The following is an 18,521-nucleotide window of genomic DNA, read 5'->3' on the forward strand; positions in this document are numbered from 1 at the left end:
CTTTATTTTTGCACTTCTTCTCCCCATGCATTGTATTAACAGGGGGAACTTTAAGTAGTGCTTCCCTGAGCAGACTGTTGCTATACATCATGAGCTGTAAAATTGCAAAATAATTGGGCAGAGAGAAACCTAATGAGGTTCAACAAGAGCAAGTGCGGGGTGCTGCACCTGGGGAGGAATAATCCCAAGCACCAGCACGGGCTGGGGGCTGACCTGCTGGAGAGCAGCTCTACAGAGAAGGATCTGGGAATCTTGGTGGGTGACCAGTTGACCATGAGCCGGCAGTGCCCTTGCAGCCAAGAGAGCCAATGGCATCCTGGGGTGCATTGGGAAGAGTGTGGCCAGCAGGCTGAGTGAGGGGATTCTGCCCCTCTACTCCACCCTAGTAAGGCCACTTCTGGAGTGCTGTGTCCAGTTCTGGGCTCCTCAGGACAGGAGAGACAAGGAGCTCCTGGAGGGTCCAGTGGAGGCCACAAAGATGATTTGAGATCTGAAGTATCTCTTATGAGGAGAGACTGCGGGAGCTGGGCCAGTTTAGCCTAGGGTAGACTGAGAGATGATCTCATTAATGCATAGAAATATCTCAAAGGTGGGTTTTGAGTGGATGATGCCAGACTTTTCAGTGGTGCCCAGCGACAGAACAAGGAGCAGTGGCCATGAACTAAAACACACGAAGTTCCACCCCAACATGAGGAAGAATTCTTTTATGTTGAGGGTGGCAGAGCACTGGAACAGGCTGCCCCAGGAGGTCGTGGGTCTGTAGAGTGAATCCAAAACCCACATGGATTCACTCCTGTGTCACCCGCTCCAAGTGACCCTGTCTTGGCAGAGGGGTTGGGCTTGATGATCAGCAGAGAGTTGGAAAGGACCTAGCAATTCTGTGATTCTGTGTGAGGCGCGTCTTGTCAGGAGCTGGGGTTGTGCTGTAACGAGGGACCTTCAGAGGGAGCACAACACACAGAGGAAGCGAAGCGCTGGCAGGGGAAGCAGCCGAGCTAACCCGCTGAGGTGTAACCCCGACCCGCAGAGCACATCGCCCGCAGGCCCTCCCGCCTCAGCCTGCCCCGCCCGCTGCACGAGCAGGCGCCTGCGCGCGCCGGGGCCAGGCACGCGCCACAGCCACAGCCCCCGCGCGGGCGGGGCCGCGGTGACGTCACGCGAGCCGGAAGCCGCGGTGAGGGGAGGAGGCGGGCTGAGTGCCGTTGTGACTGCGCCGGGGCGGGAGGGCATGGCAGCGCCGGGCGGGCCGGTCCCGCGGGGCTGCGGGCGCTGCTGATCGCCGCCGTGCGTCCTGCAGGTAAGAGAGGCAGCGCGCAGTGCAGGGACACACCCCCTTCCCACCCCTCTGCGTGTCGGGGAGAGGGGCCGCTCCCGGCGGGGCTCCGGGGAGCCGGGGCTGCCTCGGGCCGCCGGGAGGCTCAGGTGGCCGAGATTGCTTGGTGAAAGCGCTCCTGTGTCCTCGCGGTGTTCGGAAGTGTTGGGTTTATAGCCGGGGACGGGGGTACGCTGCCGGTGTTTGTACTGTAATTGCTTGCGGATATCCAGAAAGCATCTGGGTAATTCTCTTTGCAGAAGCCTTGTTCGCGCTGCTGTAAAATCTCTCTTTGAATGTAAGGACTAGCCGGAGTTACCCTCATGAAGGACATTTTCTCTGTGTCACAGTGGGAAGCATAATAGCTGCTTATTGGCCTGTATGGTTTCCTGTTTGCCTGTGGAAGAGATTTCCAGCCCCTTGCAATATGAGATAACAGGGAAGCCGATGTGTCTCTGTTCTCGAAGCACAGTCAGGACACCTTAACTTGTCGGGTTGCAGATTTGGTGTAACACATACTGGTAGCTCCTCTGCCAGAAGGGCTCAGGAGAGCCATGCAGTTGTATGTCCTGCTTTTGACAAACAGAGCCTGAATTGCAGCTTTCCTTCGTTATTGTGGCCTTGTCAATAAAATACTAATAGGCAAACAAGAAAACCCTTAACTCATCACTTTGTCATAGTGCACCTGGTCTGCCAAGACTCAGAAGTCAGTCCTGTGCCAGGATCCTTTCCCAGCAGGATCTAGATAGCTGTTGAACACACAGGGAAGTTCAGAGAGCAGGCTGATGGGTTGTAGGTTTCATTTTCGTGGGGTCTGCTGTTGAACTTTACAAATTTATTTTTATAAATTATTGCTTGCTTTGGTCTTGATTTTCTCCTTCTAAAAATGAAATCAATAAAATTTGCCTGCACAAGCAAAAGTGAATTGATGGTAGTATCCTGTGAGAAGATTAAAGGGTAAAGTAGTTATGCAGTGTTGGCATCTTATGTTTTCTGTGTTGTATTCTAGATGCTGGTCTTAAGTGGGTGAGTTAATACCCATGTGGTCCAAATCTCCAACAAGATAAGCCAGGTGTTGTGAAATGGACCACTCTATTGTTTAATCATTGCAGAAGATAAACCCCTGTGAAACAGGCCACAGACCTTGGGGTTTTGGTTTTGTGTTGTTCTGGAGTTTTTTTGGTTACTTTTTTTTTCTTTCTAATATTGCTTGCTGTTGTCACACAGTAATGCTGCTAGAGCCCTCACCTTTGACTTTTTCCCTGTCTGCTTGTCCTCACCCCACAGCTTACATGCTACTTTCTTTCTTCAGACTATGCAAGAAATAATTAGTTTCAGTTGGGCTCTGAATTTTGGTCACTTTGTTAAAAGACTTTCTAAAGAAATGGCAGTGTAGCTGAGCATACTCACAAACTTTGTCTTATTAATTTTGTGCATTTACTTCAAGTTTTACAAACTCCTGTAATTACTTTTGGAGCAACACCCCCTGTTTATCTTCTTTGTGTTTGTTTGTTGCCTTTTAACTTTATGTGAGAAAAAGGTGGAAAAGGCAAGTTCACCCACTAAGGCTTGTCTGCCATGGGAATTCTGGGGATAGCACGCTGCTGATGATATTATTTACCAGTGTGGCATCTTAGTGCTTTAAGCTTTAATTTCATGTTTCAAAACTCCAGCAGACTTACTGGAAAAATGTTTGCATCATTTCTTGTGCTATTTATAGTTGTACCTTGGAGGGTGTCACTTCATACTGTGTCACTTTGTTTCTCTTTAATTAAAAGTTTCAGTTTTTTTCGAAGAGATCCCTCCTTTGGTGTTGCCTGATCAGGGAGTTCTTTAAATATACTCCAGCAGTGGTCACAGTCACACAGAACTGACAAACTTCAAGTGGAGGAGGGAAGATGACATCTTTGGCTGCACCACAAAAGGAAATGCATAAATTGGCCTTGGATACACCACAGAAGGAAATGTGTAAACTGACTTTGGATGCACCACAGAAGACAATCAGTAACCCGGTAACTCCTCTGTCACGTTAACAATGTCTCCCTTGGGCAATGGGATTTTGCTGTTTTGTGTCAGTAGTACTGGTACTGTTTAGCATAGTGAGGGGTGCTTCTGAGAGCTCTGCATCACCCAGGTAATTGAGGGAGGATGGCATAGGTGGCAGTAGGAGCTGATGGTGTTTAGAAATTCTGCTGAAAACAAATGGTCAGGACTTCCAAACCAGGACAGATGTTCTGTCAGCCTTGGAGGATAATCCTTTTTCACATACAGCTTACGTAGATGTCTGGCAATTTTGCAGAATGTGCTGGAAAGGGAAAATATGATAAGAAGTGTTTTCACTTCTAATCCTCTGTAAATGTGGGTGGTGCCTGGCAGCTCTCATGAAATGTTTACTTTGTGGTGCTTGTAACTTCTGTCTGAACAATTAAACTTGGAATCTTTTTTTCGTAGTTCAAATCTTAATTTATAATAACTCCTGTTTTATAGGGAAGACTTGAGCTGACATGATTCAGCAATTGCAAAAACTGGATTTGACAGAATGTGTTTGCCTAGCTCAGAGTCTAGAGACTTTCTCTAAAAAGTTTTAGCATTGTTGTGACCTGTGATAGCAGCCTGACTTTGGCTTACCCTAAAGGGATGACCTGAAGCTGGTTTTTTTTTTGGTTTGTGTTAAAAAAGGTAGTTCCTTTGGACCTGCAGGAAATTTTATTTTTGCCCTTCTGTGCTAGACACCTTTAAAAAAATACTAAAGTCTGTAAAGTATTTATGTGGAGTGTGCAGTAACAGAGACCTGCACAGGACTTCTTTACCTATTGCAGCTTTGCCTTGTCACAGTCCTGGGCCCTCAGTGAATCTGGTTGTTTATTCCCAGTATGTAGTCACAGTTTGCAAAGTGGATAGTGTTAGGGATGATGGGGGAGTAGTTTGAACTTCCTTCACAAGAACCCATCTGAAAGAGAAAGGAAAGCTGTATAATTTACTATAAGGTGGGAGGACTGAAGTGCAAAAGGAAAGGGAGGATGAAAGTTGGTAGGTGGAGATCTTGGTGGGAGAGGAGATGTGAAGAGAAGGACTGGGAGATGTTTAGGATGAATGAGTTAGTATAAGAGAGACTAAGAATCCAGCAAAATTGAGTGGCTGCTTGAGTACTGATGAGTGCAATGGGTGAGAAAGCTTGGCAGGAGAATTCAACTAGATCTTAGAGGTCAAGAGGCTATTGTGGGAAAAAGAATGACTATTTGGGATTGGAATATGGAGGCAAAGTTGGGAAAGATTGTGCTGATGATCTCAGAGCAGCCTCCAGACAAGGCAAGGAGTGTTTTCATTATTTTTGTTGTTAAATTACTGGAACTCTTGTTTGCAATTGATGTTTCATTTCAAAGGTATTCTAAAATCTTATAAAAACTACTAAAAACAACCTTAGAATTTTTTTTTCCGTTAACCAGAATAAGTGCAACATTTTCTACCATTTACTTCCCTTTTCAATCTGAAGCACATGTGATGAGATGCAGACTTAGAGCTTTGCTTTCAGATCAGGCTTCTGGGAGCTTCCACAGTTTAATGTTAAGGTGCTTTCCTTCCCTTCCTGAAATGCTGGGTGCACCAGCTGGTGACCAGGGTAGGGATTCTGTCAGCACATCTGAGCCTTTGCCAGTGAGCTGTGCTGGGGTGTTTGGGGCTTTTATCTTGACTGACATATCCCTCCCTGTGGCTGAACAACTCTTGCCATTTCAGTTCATCCATGTGGTACCTCCTCCAGCTACTGATAAGGGACAAAAGATAGTGAGGCTTTGAGCCAGACTGCATACTGTAGACACCATGAAATCCAAGACTCCTGAACAGGGCTATTTCAGTGCATTTTGCAGTTCTTAGCTCATTAGGATGAGGTATTTTGTTGTGGTTGTGTAGGTTTTACTAAGAAGACACTCTGTGACATAGTATAGTCTCTTCCTATCACTGTTTCCAATAATGGAGCAAGAACAAGCAAAAAGGCAGCTCCTGTTGTCTGCAGTCAGGAGGGTTGTGGAAGTTGCCTCCTGGTACCAGCAAGGGGCTGATAATAGTCAGCCCTTGGGAATGACCTAATTTGAAGTGAATCCTCTTTATGCTCTATGAATAGTGACGCAATAAAATAATTTGATTCTTTGTTTGAGAGCTACAAGTGGAGGATGGATATCGTAGTTTAGATTCTATCTGCGAAGGTTGGTTTTCATAGGGGAAAATATGCCAGGTTTTCCCTTCCTGTTGTGGTTTCTTTTAAATTAAAAGCTAGTTGTGTTTCTTTTAATGTTCTAGAGCACCATATAATTAAGTATTAGAACACTAATTTTTGAACTATTATGGGTGTTTTTGCCTCCATCACAAAATGTTATTGGCTTTTTTTTTAAATTCGTTTTTTGTTCTTCCCTCTTCTAGATCATTCCATATGTTGGGACAATACATGGTGGCCTTGTTCCTGGAGAGCTGATTGTGATACATGGGACTGTTCCTGATGATGCAGACAGGTAGTAACTGTGGTGTCACCTCATGGATGCAATGTGATTAATGGAATGGATAAAATGTTTCCAGGAGTCGTACTTAGGATGCCACAGAAAGGCTCGATCTAAATCCTTGTGATAGCATCAGACTGAATGCAGCCTTATAGGATCATCTGAGACTAACAAAATTGATAACTGAATGTATTGTGTGTAGGAATTAACTGAAACTGGGATAAGGAGGTAATGCTTGTGCCCAGTAAGGGGGTTCTGTTACTTGACCTTATCCAAGGTTCATTTGATATAGTCTACTGAAGATGATGGGAGGGAAGGTGGTGAACACAGTAAGTAAGGAGTTTACCTGATATGAATGATGACTATTCGTTAAATAATACTTAAACATTTATATTCTCTGCAATAAATCATGGGAGACCTTTCACAAATATGTAGGAGTTGGACAAATATGTGTTCGGTTTTTTTTTTCTTATCCAGTGGCATTCATTTTGTCTGCCTGTTCTGAGGCTCCACAGTAAAACACAAATGTACCAAACTCTTAGGTGATTTCTTGAGAGACTGAGCTGATTGTGGTGTGCCTTATTTTTATGATTAGGTTCCAGGTGGATTTACAGTGTGGCAGCAGCATAAAGCCTCGAGCTGATGTGGCATTCCATTTCAACCCCCGCTTCAAAAGGTCTGGGTGCATTGTTTGCAACACACTGGAGAGGGAAAAGTGGGGCTGGGAGGAGATCACTTACGAGATGCCCTTTGAAAAAGGAAAGTCATTTGAGATTGTCATCATGATTTTAAAGGATAAATTCCAGGTGAGTCTGGGTCAATTCTTCATCTGCAGCTGTTGTTAGGCCAATAAAAGAGGCATTTTTAATAATTAAAGTAAATACTGGAAGTCTAGATATGCCTGCTATCTAGGTATAGTCTAACTACAGAAGAGTTTAGAGCTTTTTTTAAAGAGTTGCTAATTAAATCAGACCTTTAATTTTGTATTGTTTCCCTCTAAGTTGGATGAGTAGGCAAGTAACTTCCTGCCATGGCTAATGGATTCTTCACCCTTCCCTCCTTATGTGCAAAGGGCTAATCATGGGATAAACCTGTTCTGTGGCTGGTGTAGGACAGTCCTCTTGGAGGGGACATGTGAGATGTATTTGTCTTGCTCTGTTAGACTGCAACAATAGATTCCATTACATTGGTAATACCACATTGGTAAATTATCAGGTGATAGAAACAAAGGTGGGAAATGCAAACCTTATTGTAGGCTAATAAATCTCCCTCATAGTGATGGAAAGAGAGACTGAATCATGGATGAGCTGAACTTAGTTGATCTGATATTTTTAGGACACTCCCTGCTTTTGTACCACACCAGTGTACAACAGAGATGTGTGCATACAATTTGATACATGGCTGGTGTAATGTATGTTTAGTAGTTTTTCTGTTTTGTTTCCTGTCTCTTTAGGTATCTGTAAACAAAAAGCACTTGCTGCTCTACAACCACAGAATTAGCCTTGAAAAAGTAGATACTCTTGGGATATATGGCAAAGTGCAGATCAAAACCGTAGAGTTTGTTTCTAAGGTAAGTGGTATAGATAACTGACTTGCTTGATTCCTTTTCTCTGTCTTGCTAAACTACATAGTAGGATTTATGGTGAAAAGTAAGTAAAGGGAAGCAGCTACACAGTCTAATGTTAGTAACAAGATTTTGGTTTCCCCACATTTCACCATGTGAGTCTCATGAGGATTTCTGTCTTCCTGTTTTAGTCTTGCAGTTGGGGGCAAGAAAGTGACACATTCTACAGTTTACAAAGTTAACAGGAGAGATGGTATAAGAACTGACTGGGTGCTTAATCTAGGAGTAGATTAGACTTTTCAAACATTGCAGGGGCTCCAGAATGAACTCTTTGAGTATTCAGTGCTTCTAAGTGACACATTTTGCCATGGCTGTAACTTGTTGCATGGCTTTGAAATGCCAGGGTCAGCCACAGCTGGAACTCCTTGTGCACATAACCCTGTTTTTCCTGCTAAACTGACTGAATGAAATCAGAAATGTGCACTTATGGGGGATAAGAAGAGCTGTTCTTTCTCAGTCTTTGTACCTTGACTTGTACATGGACCAAACTGCAGTGAATTCAAAGTAAAGCTGTGCTGTGGTTCCTCTCAGCTGCCAGCTCTGCTAGTGAAAGTAAACCAGCAGGGAGTTCTTTCCTGTGCAGAAGGAGAGATCCTTCTGTTCTGGAAGAGTTGGACTTTTAGAACAGAAACTGAAGGTGATAAATTCCAGGGAGATACAGAAGGTGAATGCCTTTCCCCTTTTCTGCCACTCACTAAGTTAGCTTGCCTGCTCCTGTGTAATATTCTGGGTCTCTTCTGTTCCATCTTCACATTGTGGGCAAAGCTTGGGTCTCTTGCTGCCAAATATCAGGTCTAACTCATGTCAGCAGACTAATAATTGTTTTGGTAGGAGGTGAAGCTGAACATAATGAAGTCTAAGCTTTAAACATAGGTCTCCTACGTTTAAAGATCATTTGCAAAGCCTGTAAACAGACTTTCATGGGTCCCATCATTTTGCCTTGGGCATGTTGCCAGAATAATATTCCTGCAAAAGCTTCTGCATCCTGGTCTTGGAGGACTGACTCCAAGAAGAGCTTGAGGGCAAGCAAGGGCTGTAGGTTGGTTTCTGTCCCAAGCAGAAAAGGTACACTTGGTTTAGTCTGGGTTGCTGATGCTGTATCCTTTGTGGAAGAAAGGAATGGAGAAAGGTGATTCTTTCCTTTTAGTTTTTGCTTCTAATACACTTTTCTGAGGAGGAAGTTGGAGGTTTGTGTTGAAATAAACAATCTAAAGACACAATCAGGTAGGGCTAGGTTGGAACTGTGTGTGTGCATGGCCATATTGCTCATCTGTCCTTCCCATGAGAAAGGACAAGGATGTAGGGGGCTGCTTAGAATCGCAAGAACCCCCCATGTGGACCTGCCATACTGGTATTTCTACCCCAGTGAGGAAAACTGTGGGTACCCTAAGATGCTGAGGGCTTGACAGTGCTCTGACTTAAATAAAGATTCAAACTGTAATGAGGTGATCTTCAGAAATCTTGATCTGGCTTCAGCAATTGATCTTCAGAACTTTTCTGTGGTTTGTAGGGGTTTGGCTTATCTTTTTCATTAACACATTCCTAGACTTCCATCTTAACAGTTCATCATTCAAAGCATGATGATCATTACATTGTTCTAAACCAACTTTATGCTAACGTTATATGATGTTAGCAATGACACCTAAATATCTCTCTTTCTGCAGTCTTTACAAGGCTCTCAGCCATCGCCTCTAGGAGTAGCAAAGATAAGCACAGAAAATGTACGTATGTTTGTAAAAGGTTGAATGAATCTCCATGTTGTCTGATAAGCTAGATAACATTCTTTTCTTCTCTTGTAGGGGGAAATGCCAAATGATTCACAATTGGTAAGTGTTTCCTCTAGATCTGTGGCAAATGTGGAGTAAAAAAATTAAAAATACCTCAGTTACTAATGAAAAGACATTCACAGAACAAAGAAATTGAGTGTCTACTGGAAGAAGACCATCAGTGAGGTTTTGTAGAGAGTAATTCTGTTCTCTGCTGCTAGTACAAATGAGACAATTTGTTAAATCATTTGGAAAACCTGAAAGATAAACACAGCATCCACAACCATAAACAAAGAAATAAGAAGTGAGGTACCTGACATTTTAAAGGACCAGGTCACATTCAAACATATCAAAATAAGCATACTTTGTTTTCTCTGCCTTACGGAATACCTGCAGAACAAAAGTATTCTACAGTCATATTACGTTAACATGTGTCTTGGAACCTGTCTGCTACATTTTCCTCTTGCTGACAGATCCCTGTGTACATTTCAGGTAGCTGGATGCAAGCATTGCACCTTAGGGGTGGAACTTGCACGCAGCTAACATAGAATATTGATGGAGTCAATTGCACATTTTCTTGCAAAAACTTGTGCAGGTGGACTGTATCCACACTGGAATAAGGACCACACTCAAATTGAACAGGGGTTGAAAACCAGGAATATATAGAAATAGAATTTTTGGAGAAGGTGAAATTGCAATAAGAACATAATTTTCAATGCTTTGTGACTTGACAGCCTGCCTTCTTCAGTCTTTTATTCAAAACCAAATAAGATGTAACATTGTAAGTGGTGGACTTCAGCAAAAACATGAAAGTGAAGTGCTTGTCCATTCCTTTCTTTTCCCTGATAAAAATAACTTCCAACACAATATAAAAATAAGACAAATAAAATACTTGCAGTGTCTGTCATTATGAACTGCTGTCAGGAGGACAGAGCCTTTAGTGACCCTAATTCTAGTACTTACACAATCGTGGGACAACACCACACTTTAGCAAGTCTTACTCTTTAAAGCAAAACTGACACTTCCAGATATGAGGTCAGGTATAAGTCTGAATGATTATGTGATATGAATTTAAACTAATACAGGGATTTTCATACTTTTTTCTTCTTTTTTTTTCCCCTCTTCTCTTCCTTCCACCATTAGTGGTGGCAGAAGTAGTTGTAAATAATGCTTGTTGTGAACCCAAGCTGGTAGTCTAAATTAAAACCCAATACATTTATGTATTTATCTCAGTGTAAGTTTTCCACTCTACTGTTAGGATCCCACAACGTGCTGGTAAGAATTACTTTAGCTGTAAGTGCAGATTTGCAATTTTAGGTCAAATTTCTTTTTGCCATAATAAAACTCAGCTTGTATATTGAAAAAAGTAAGTCACAGTCAAAATTTTTACTGGAGGTTTACTTCCAGGGTGTTCCTTATGTTGGGAGACTTGATACTGCACTTCGTCCAGGATGCACAATTGCCATTAAAGGAGAAGTGAATAAAAACCCAAAGAGGTATGTGTTACTGATGTTTTTTTTTAAATTTTTTTTTCTGTTATGTAACTGAGCTGCTGTTGAATGAATAGGCTTTTACATTGCCTCTGTATATCCTTACTGACTTGCAACTTTGCATCTGGAATCATCTGAAATCATCTGAAACTACAGTGCAGTTTCCTCAGGAACCAGCAGGATACCACTTTAGAGAGGACTTAAAAGGGCAGCTCCATTGTGAAAAGTGAAGGTAAAACCTGAGTGTCTTACCTACTAAACCTGTGTCACTCACAAGTTTCTGTGTCTGTTCAGGGCTTTCCATTGTGCAGGAAGTGTGAGCAAATATACTTACAGTGACAGCATTTATTCTAAGGGAACTGGTAGAAATAGGTGAAAGATGAGTGAGATGAGTTGCTGGTGTGCTCAAACCCTTCATGTTAAAATATTTCTCTGAAAAATCTCCTTGGTATAAGCATGAAGGTGCCTCACTGACAATAACTGAGTGATGAAAGTGATGAACTGAGTGATTAGAGGGATGGAGCGCCTCTCCGAGGAGGAAAGGCTAAGAGAATTCGGATCATTCAGTCTGGGAAAAAAAAATACTTTGAGAAGACCTAATTGTGGCTTTCCAATACATTAAGTGAGCCTATAAGAAAGATGGAGAAAAACTATTTACAAGAGCATGTGGTGACAGACAAGGGTGAATGGCTTCAAACTGAGAGTAGGTTTAGATTAGATATAAGGAATAAGTTATTTACTGTGAGGGTGGTGAGGCAGTGGAGCAGGTTGCCCAGAGAAACTGTGGTGCCCATCCCTGGCAGTGTTCAAGGCCAGATTGGATGGTGCCCTGAGTGACCTGGTTTAGTGAAAAGTGTCCCTGCTCATGGCAGGGGGGTTGGAACAAGATGATCTTTAAGGTCCCTTCCAACCCAGGCCATTCTGTGATTCCATGAAAGCTGAAAGGGAAGTATGAGCAATAATTTGGATATGAAATTAGGAACAATGGGTTGCAAAGAAGACATTTTCCAAACATGAAATAAACCTCAGGGAGGAGGGGAGCCCAACATAGTTAAAATGGAGCTGAGAAAATGTCTGTGCTTCAGCATGCCCTTTACTTAAAGGGTGGTTTTGGCTCTAAAAACATGCCTAAAAAATTCTAAAAAATGAATAAATTAGTGCAAATGATGAGAAGCATGCTTTTCTCATTGTGTGTATGCATTGCACTCCTGCTTCCTCAGGGCACATTTCTTCCCTGCAGTTGAACAGTATTCAGAGTTCATACTGGAATCCATGCTCTGGAATCAGCGTTCACAAAGTTTGGATGGACTTCAGATTGAATAGGATACCTAAGAGAGTAGCATTTCTTTTCCTTCTTTTAGCTTGAAAATTTTCTCAGCACTTGTCAAGTGCTGAGTGTGCTGCTTATAAGCACGAAGAGGCTTTTGGCTGTTAAAGCACTGCAGATTGTCTGCTTTTTATGTTTGTGCTTTTAAGCCTATATATTTATATAGATTTTATAAATTATTTCATGTCTTTCACCAATTCACACAGTTGCAGATGTTTCTTGGTGAGAAAGAGAACTTCACAGCTTGGAAGTCTTGCAGTATTTCCTATCTGGACTGAGTAATTCTCAAAAGAGGGCAACAACCTGCCAACTGGAGCTAATTTGGGTTGGGAGGGAATATCTTTTTCTTCAAATGCAGTAAGGTCTTTGCCACAGGTTGAAGCATTCATTTGAATACGAATGACTATTCCCTCTGATCACCCTTCTCCAGAGCTCTCCTTTAGAAACCCTGTTTTGTGGGCATGTCTGAGATTGCAGAATATTCTCTCAGCCCGGGCAGAGCTTTGCTGTCTACAAAATAACATTTTGTATGCGTGGTGTCCCACCAGTCTTAAATGTGGGGAGAGAATCCTTGAACTTTTGAACTAGAGTCTAACTAGTTTGTTGACAGAAAGAATATGATGTCTTTGGATAAAACAAAGCCTCCCACTCTTTGCTGCCTGAGTTAAAGTGGAGCAGGCAGCTCTGTACGTTCCTGTGAGAATGCTGCTTCCTAGTGCAGTAGGGGAGCAGCTCTTGGCCCTCTTGGCTCAATACCTTTTTGCTGAGACATGAATAGAAAGCTGTGAGTGATGAAGTGGATCTGGCTGGGTCACGTCCCGCATTTGCTGACTCCAGAAAAGGTTTCTTTGCAAAGGAGACAAGTGCATGCTGCCTGCCTGCTTGGTTTTCAGGTGAATCACAACCCCAGCTCCCAAGCAGCCCTGAGTACTGGCTAAGCACTTGGTAAATGATGTTGACTGCTGTGTCATGTTTGTAACCCCTTGGTGCAGTAAACTTAAAAAAATATCTTCCAGCTTTGCAATAAATCTGAGGCCAAGTGACTCAAAGGACATTGCTTTACATCTTAATCCCCGTATGAAAAATAAAGTTTTTGTAAGAAACTCCTACCTTCATGACAGCTGGGGAGAAGAAGAAAAAGAAGTTGCTAACTTCCCTTTCAGTCCAGGGATGTACTTTGAGGTAAGATTAACTGAAACATAGCATCAAACTGGAAAATCTGCCAAATGGATTAGCATTGGTGCTTAAATGTCCTATTACTAATACAGATTTACATAAAACTACCATTCCTGCATTTCATGTCTTGAGAATGTTTAGGATTAAATGCGACCATGGAGAGCAGAGATTGGTGTTGCTTTAATAACAGTTCTTAAATAGTTGCAAAAATTCAACTTGTGCTCAGAGTGCATTTAAATTAAATTGAGTTGGACTTGGTAATCCTTATAGGTCCCTTGCAATTTAAGTTATTCTATGATTCTATGAATTTTATTGATTCTCCATTCTTGTTTTTAAATGTTGCTTTTGTATGAAACATTCTCTGTAACAGAAACAGGTCTTGCTCAAGTGTAGGCTCAGTCATTAGATTGTTTTTTGTATCTTACCTGAGCTTAAATCTTAACTGTTTTCCTTCTTGTTTTCCAGCTGATTATTTTCTGTGACGCCTACCAGTTCAAAGTTGCTATTAATGGTGTTCACACTCTGGAGTACAAACATCGTTTTAAACAGCTTGAAAAGATCAACGTAGTGGAGGTCATAGGAGATGTTCACTTGTTAGATGTGAGGAGCTGGTAGTTCTTTTCCATCAGTACTAAAAGAATTTAACCTCTTCTAATGACAGTGCCTCCTTGTCCTGTACAAACAGGTGCTGACTCATGCTGAGCCTGCCTTTAACCTATAGGCTTTTGCATTTGCCTCTGTGAGTTAGGCAAGTACCAGAAATGCTAACTGCGAGATTAAATCCTCCTCTAGTTTACAGTTTCCTGGCAAGATAAGTAAGTGTTTGCTCAGATAAATCTCCTGTATTACTGAACCTAGCAATATGACAATGCTGCATCATACTTGTCTAACAATTGCACTCTGTATGTTTAACTACCATTTGGCATTCCTCAATACCATACATTCGATATTGTGAAGTAGAAATTAGACTGAAATAGGATCCAAAGATACAATTATTCACCTCAAAAGGGATGTTTATAATTTATTTAAAATAGAACTACGGATTATAATTTTCTACATCTTAATTTATGTTAGCACCTATAACCTTTACAGGGAGGCTGGATTAAGCAAACAGTTCATCCATTACCTCTGGCAAAAGGCAGGAGTTTGATCTTATTTTTTAGCCTCCTGCTGCAATACTACCTTCTCTGACACTCATGGTTATGTCACTTCCTGCTTATAAGGGATCCAAGATTTCTACCTTTTAGGTTTCTAAAGTCAAACAAACGCAGGAAAGTGATTTAGCTAGTTTCAACTTTTGAAAGCTTGTTTGATCTGAAGTGGCTCCTAACTGGGTTAAGATTCCTTAGGGCCTGAAGTAGATGTTCGTGGGTTTCGTTTTTAAAAAAAATCTGTCAATCCAAGTAGTCCAGGTAGGGTTTCAGCTGAGAGGGCACTCAACTACTTATTGGTGGACTAAGAGAATTATTCCTTTTTCAGTCTTGTATTAAAATACTATCTGTGTGAAAGAAGCTCTTCCTATTCAGTTTCCCATACATGTCAGTCTTTTTATATTATTTTTAAAAGTAAGTTACTACTGGTTGTCAATACATGCCTGAAGGATGTCCCTGTATATCTTAAGACTGCTAACACTGAAGCAATTTCAAGAATAATATGTACACTAAAAGACTTTAAATGACCAGATTTAATGTATAAAAGGCATCAATAAAAACATATGAGAACTCTACTTTTCTCCAAGTATAGCTAAGTAGATATAGACCCCTTTTTGGTCTGTTACCTTGCTTTGTTCTGCTTTTTGTCTTACTAAGTTGGCACAGTGACCCTGACTGAAGAACCATTTCCACATCAAGGAATTAGTGATCCACAGACCAGTTAACCTGAGCAGTTGTTGGGGCTGGGCTGTGGCTGTGCTGGGGTGGCCTTCAGGACAGTGTTGTGCTGAGCTATGCTGTGCTGTATGTACCCCTTGGCTGCAGGATAGCTGGCTGATTGTAACAGAAGAGCTAGTAGGTAGCTCCTCATGCCAGTAACACCACTTGTGTGTCCTTGCCTTTATCTAAGAGCTCAGCAGAAGTTCTCATGGGAATGTCCTTTTTGTTTGACAGCAGACACAATTAACAGTTTTAAGAAAACCCTGTAAGGGCTTGATGTGGCAATCTTTCCACGCATGGGATCTACAGGGCATGCTGCACCCTGGACAGAGGCTTGTTCTCAGCACCCAATGGGATGTAAGATTATCCTCTGTAATAGTGTCAGTTCTACTCAGTGGCATTTTAAACCCTATTTTACAGAGTCAGAGTGCCTTTCTTACTACCAGTGTAATGAACCAGCACCTTGTGGTGCAAAACAAGGAGTAAGTTTTTGGGTAAATTCATTGTCACAGCAAGCACTTTATTCTTGAACTTCAGCCAAGCAGTAGCAGTCTTCAAAGACTGTAAAACAGGCTTAGTTCCTCTATGAATCACAGTTTCTGGGAACTTCTTTTTCAGTATCTTCAGTGGGTATACTTTTTACTTCCCTACAGATGACAGAAAAAACTTCTCAGGATTGCAGTGCATTGGTCCAGAAAGTACCGTGCTTGGAGTATGACAGCCCCTCCACCTGGACAGTAACTGTATCCCCAAGCATAGTGGAATTCAGTGAGTCTCACATGTTGTCACTCAGGATTTGTTTATAGCCTGCTCCAGTTTCCCACTGTTAAGAAAAGAGCAGTTAAGGAAAAGTCATAAGAAAAGTCCCCAGTTCCTGAAAAAATGGTAAAGCCCGATTCTTAAAATATTTTATTAAAAAGTTATAATCTTGTCTCCAGTAAAAATTGTTATGAAAGTTTGCCTTTAACATCTGAATGTGTAAAGCTAACACAATTCAGACAAGATTTGAAAACAAAGGGCATAAACTTAGAAGTAGCTTTGGAGTGGTTCTCCCAAAATGACTTCCAATTGTTGAATTGTCTTCTGACACTGCTGTTCAACTTCTTCGCATTCATCTGGAAAAAGAAAGTAAGCAGGAATTAAGTAAAGCAGTGATAACAAGGCTATCCCTAGGAAGGCTTCATCACTCATCAAGGCTAGAACCATCCTCAAACACCATATATGAAGTAACTATTCAGAAATACTTTGTCACTGAATTAGGCAGACTATTCCTACTGTAACACTGGTCTAAAACTTGCAAATGGGGAGATGTGCACAAGCTATAACACTGAAGAAACTACTATAATTTAACTGAACTTCATTGAGTGTGTTTGATTTTATCCATTTCAGTTTGCATCTTGCACAGTGTAAGCTACCCTATACCAATTAATAATATTTATTGCAGTTATAACAATGAGGCTGACTGTTTAGATCATTACCTTCCATAAGCTCAGCTAAGAATGGAATAGATTCTGGTAGCAGGACCAGGTAGTTCTCCTTCAGTTTTTGTGCAACTTCTATCAAAGCAAGCAGGGCAGCAAATCGGACCTAAACAAAAACAATTATGTAAGGAAACAAACATTACAGTATTTTCCTGTTTTTTACTGTTCTCCTCCACCCTTCTTCCCATTCATTGTTAGGTTATAACCTTTCATTACAGAAGGGAACTAGTTTTAAGGTAATTTAAATATTAACATCTGGCTAACATAATGGCAAATGAAAAACAGGTTACAAGACGCAGATAATGTTGCTGAAGTTATTTGATAAAATAGACTTTAACTTCCTGTCATAATGCCACTTCCACTGTATCAGGGCTTAGCTCAGCACTATGAAAAACCAAGTATGCTCCCTTAATATCTACAACCTCTCAATAGGATAGTCTTGACAAAATTTTATGTAATAATAAAGAGATCTGAAAGCTGATAACTGTCTTCCAGTTACCCCTCTAAAGTGCCCCTGTCTTCATATGCAAATAATTATCTCTTATTCCAACAGCTATCTTCAAATATCTGATATCAACAGATAATCTTCAAAAGACCCAAACCCCACAGTATGAATGACATGTGGAATACTGACTGCTTACAGTGAGAGCAGAAGAGCATGTTACACACATCTCTACAGCTTGGGAGTACTGTGCAACAGCACCAGTATTTTAATTTAGGCTAGTATTTCAGCAGTGACTTGGTTTTTGGGGCACTGTTCCTGTTTTCTAGCACAACAAAGAAAACCAGTTCAAATTCTGATAGCTCCCAACCTTAGGAGAACTGTGCCTTGTTTTCAGCAGTATCTGGTAGTTCAGTGGTTTCCAAAGAGAATCATCTGCCATTGCCACTGAAAACTGAGCTATGCAGGGTATCAGGTGTGCTGTCACTCTTTCTTGGAACTTCTCATCTCCTCCAAGCACGTTTTCCAGCTGTGGAAGTAAAATAGATTGAGGCTCAGATAAACCCAGCCAAAAACACTTCTAGTTTTGGCTTTCAGGTACTCAAGAATTAAGTTAAAGCTCATCAGTGGGAGTGCACTGGTCTGCAAGACCTCAACAGCATGCATGAACCTTACAGAACAAAGACATTTAGAAAAGAATAAAAAATTAATCAGTAATCCAGAGTCTTAGGCAAAACAATTAATACAGTCTGTAGCCTTTGACAATGAACTAATTCTCCCCTTTTCATTAAGCGGGAGAACTAACACCTGATTTTTTTAAACTATCAAAGGAAAAGAAATCAGCTATGAAATATTTTTATGGATTTGTCAATACCTGATCAACCAGAGGCTGCATTAAGGTTTCTGCTCTTTCTTTACTCAAGAACTTCTGGGTGTCAAACAGGAAGAGCTTGTGCAGACAGTCCATGGTGAATTGCAACAGTAGACAGCTCTTTTCTGTGTTATTGTCAGAGTCAAAGAATGCTTCATCTACACATCAGTCAAGAAGAAAAAAAAATATCATCAACAGAATGAAAACACAAAACTTCCCCCTGCAGGATAGAAACATTGCTAGTCTGTGAATGTAGCTAAGGGATGTACTACATAGCAATTATGTATCTTTGCTCAGAACAATAAAGTGGATGTGATACGTTATCTGGCTTTAAGCTACTACCTCAGCAGGTATGCTACTGCCCTTCACAGACTGATGGAGATTAAATAGAATAGCCACAGGCTACAGGAAAAGTGCTTGGCCGTACCTGTGGATATGGAGAATTTCTTCACTTCATTTGTAGTGTAGGTCACTACAAATGGGATGGGCAAATAGTTTCCCATAGAAAGTAGTAATGTCTATTTTTGCCCAGAATCAGAGGAGTCTGAATACACCAGGTAGCATAAAAGAGAAGTCAATGAATGAAAAAGAAAAAAGTAAGAAGAGAAACAAGTCTCCCTCCTTCCACACAATTTCATACTCAGGGAACTCACTGGGACTGACACTGAAAA

At 41.4% G+C, this 18,521-nt stretch overlaps 2 protein-coding genes across 6 annotated transcripts in view; one reads left to right on the top strand and one right to left on the bottom strand.

Annotated features, from left to right (window-relative positions):
• The first annotated feature begins 1,144 nt into the window (after positions 1 to 1,144).
• Positions 1,145 to 14,911, top strand: LGALS8 (galectin 8). 5 transcript variants are annotated; one of them, XM_085055520.1, is made up of 10 exons: positions 1,145 to 1,297; positions 3,091 to 3,324; positions 5,729 to 5,817; positions 6,398 to 6,608; positions 7,256 to 7,372; positions 9,091 to 9,147; positions 9,226 to 9,252; positions 10,600 to 10,688; positions 13,026 to 13,191; positions 13,651 to 14,911. In XM_085055520.1, exons 2-10 carry the CDS (start codon positions 3,211 to 3,213, stop codon positions 13,798 to 13,800), a joined length of 1,020 nt encoding a protein of 339 aa, XP_084911646.1. In that variant the 5' UTR covers positions 1,145 to 1,297; positions 3,091 to 3,210; the 3' UTR covers positions 13,801 to 14,911. The 5 variants fall into 5 exon arrangements, with proteins under 5 accessions (XP_084911646.1, XP_084911650.1, XP_084911648.1 ...); XM_085055522.1 differs by having other exon boundaries at positions 1,146 to 1,297; positions 3,109 to 3,324; XM_085055521.1 differs by having other exon boundaries at positions 1,153 to 1,297; positions 3,097 to 3,324.
• A 1,041-nt stretch (positions 14,912 to 15,952) lies between these two features.
• HEATR1 (HEAT repeat containing 1) overlaps positions 15,953 to 18,521 on the bottom strand; it is a 34,305-nt gene continuing 31,736 nt past the window's right edge. Inside the window, exons 42-45 of the mRNA XM_085055519.1 lie at positions 17,854 to 18,008; positions 17,350 to 17,508; positions 16,535 to 16,643; positions 15,953 to 16,171 (exon numbers count right to left, since the gene is read on the bottom strand). Of these exons, the coding sequence (XP_084911645.1) occupies positions 16,083 to 16,171; positions 16,535 to 16,643; positions 17,350 to 17,508; positions 17,854 to 18,008 (512 nt within the window). The 3' untranslated portion in view covers positions 15,953 to 16,082. The remainder of the gene's footprint in view (positions 16,172 to 16,534; positions 16,644 to 17,349; positions 17,509 to 17,853; positions 18,009 to 18,521) is intronic.

The sequence above is a fragment of the Lichenostomus cassidix genome, chromosome 3 (genome assembly GCF_008360975.1).
Source record: "Lichenostomus cassidix isolate B80296 chromosome 3, HeHo_3.0, whole genome shotgun sequence".
NCBI lineage: Eukaryota > Metazoa > Chordata > Aves > Passeriformes > Meliphagidae > Lichenostomus > Lichenostomus cassidix.

Excerpts from the sequence above, each read along its gene's own strand:
- LGALS8 (XM_085055520.1), top strand. The coding sequence starts at position 3,211 with ATGACATCTTTGGCTGCACCACAAAAGGAAATGCATAAATTGGCCTTG. Across the intron at positions 3,325-5,728 it reads AGAAGACAATCAGTAACCCG|ATCATTCCATATGTTGGGAC; the intron begins GTAACTCCTCTG and ends TCCCTCTTCTAG. Across the intron at positions 10,689-13,025 it reads GTGAATAAAAACCCAAAGAG|CTTTGCAATAAATCTGAGGC; the intron begins GTATGTGTTACT and ends AATATCTTCCAG.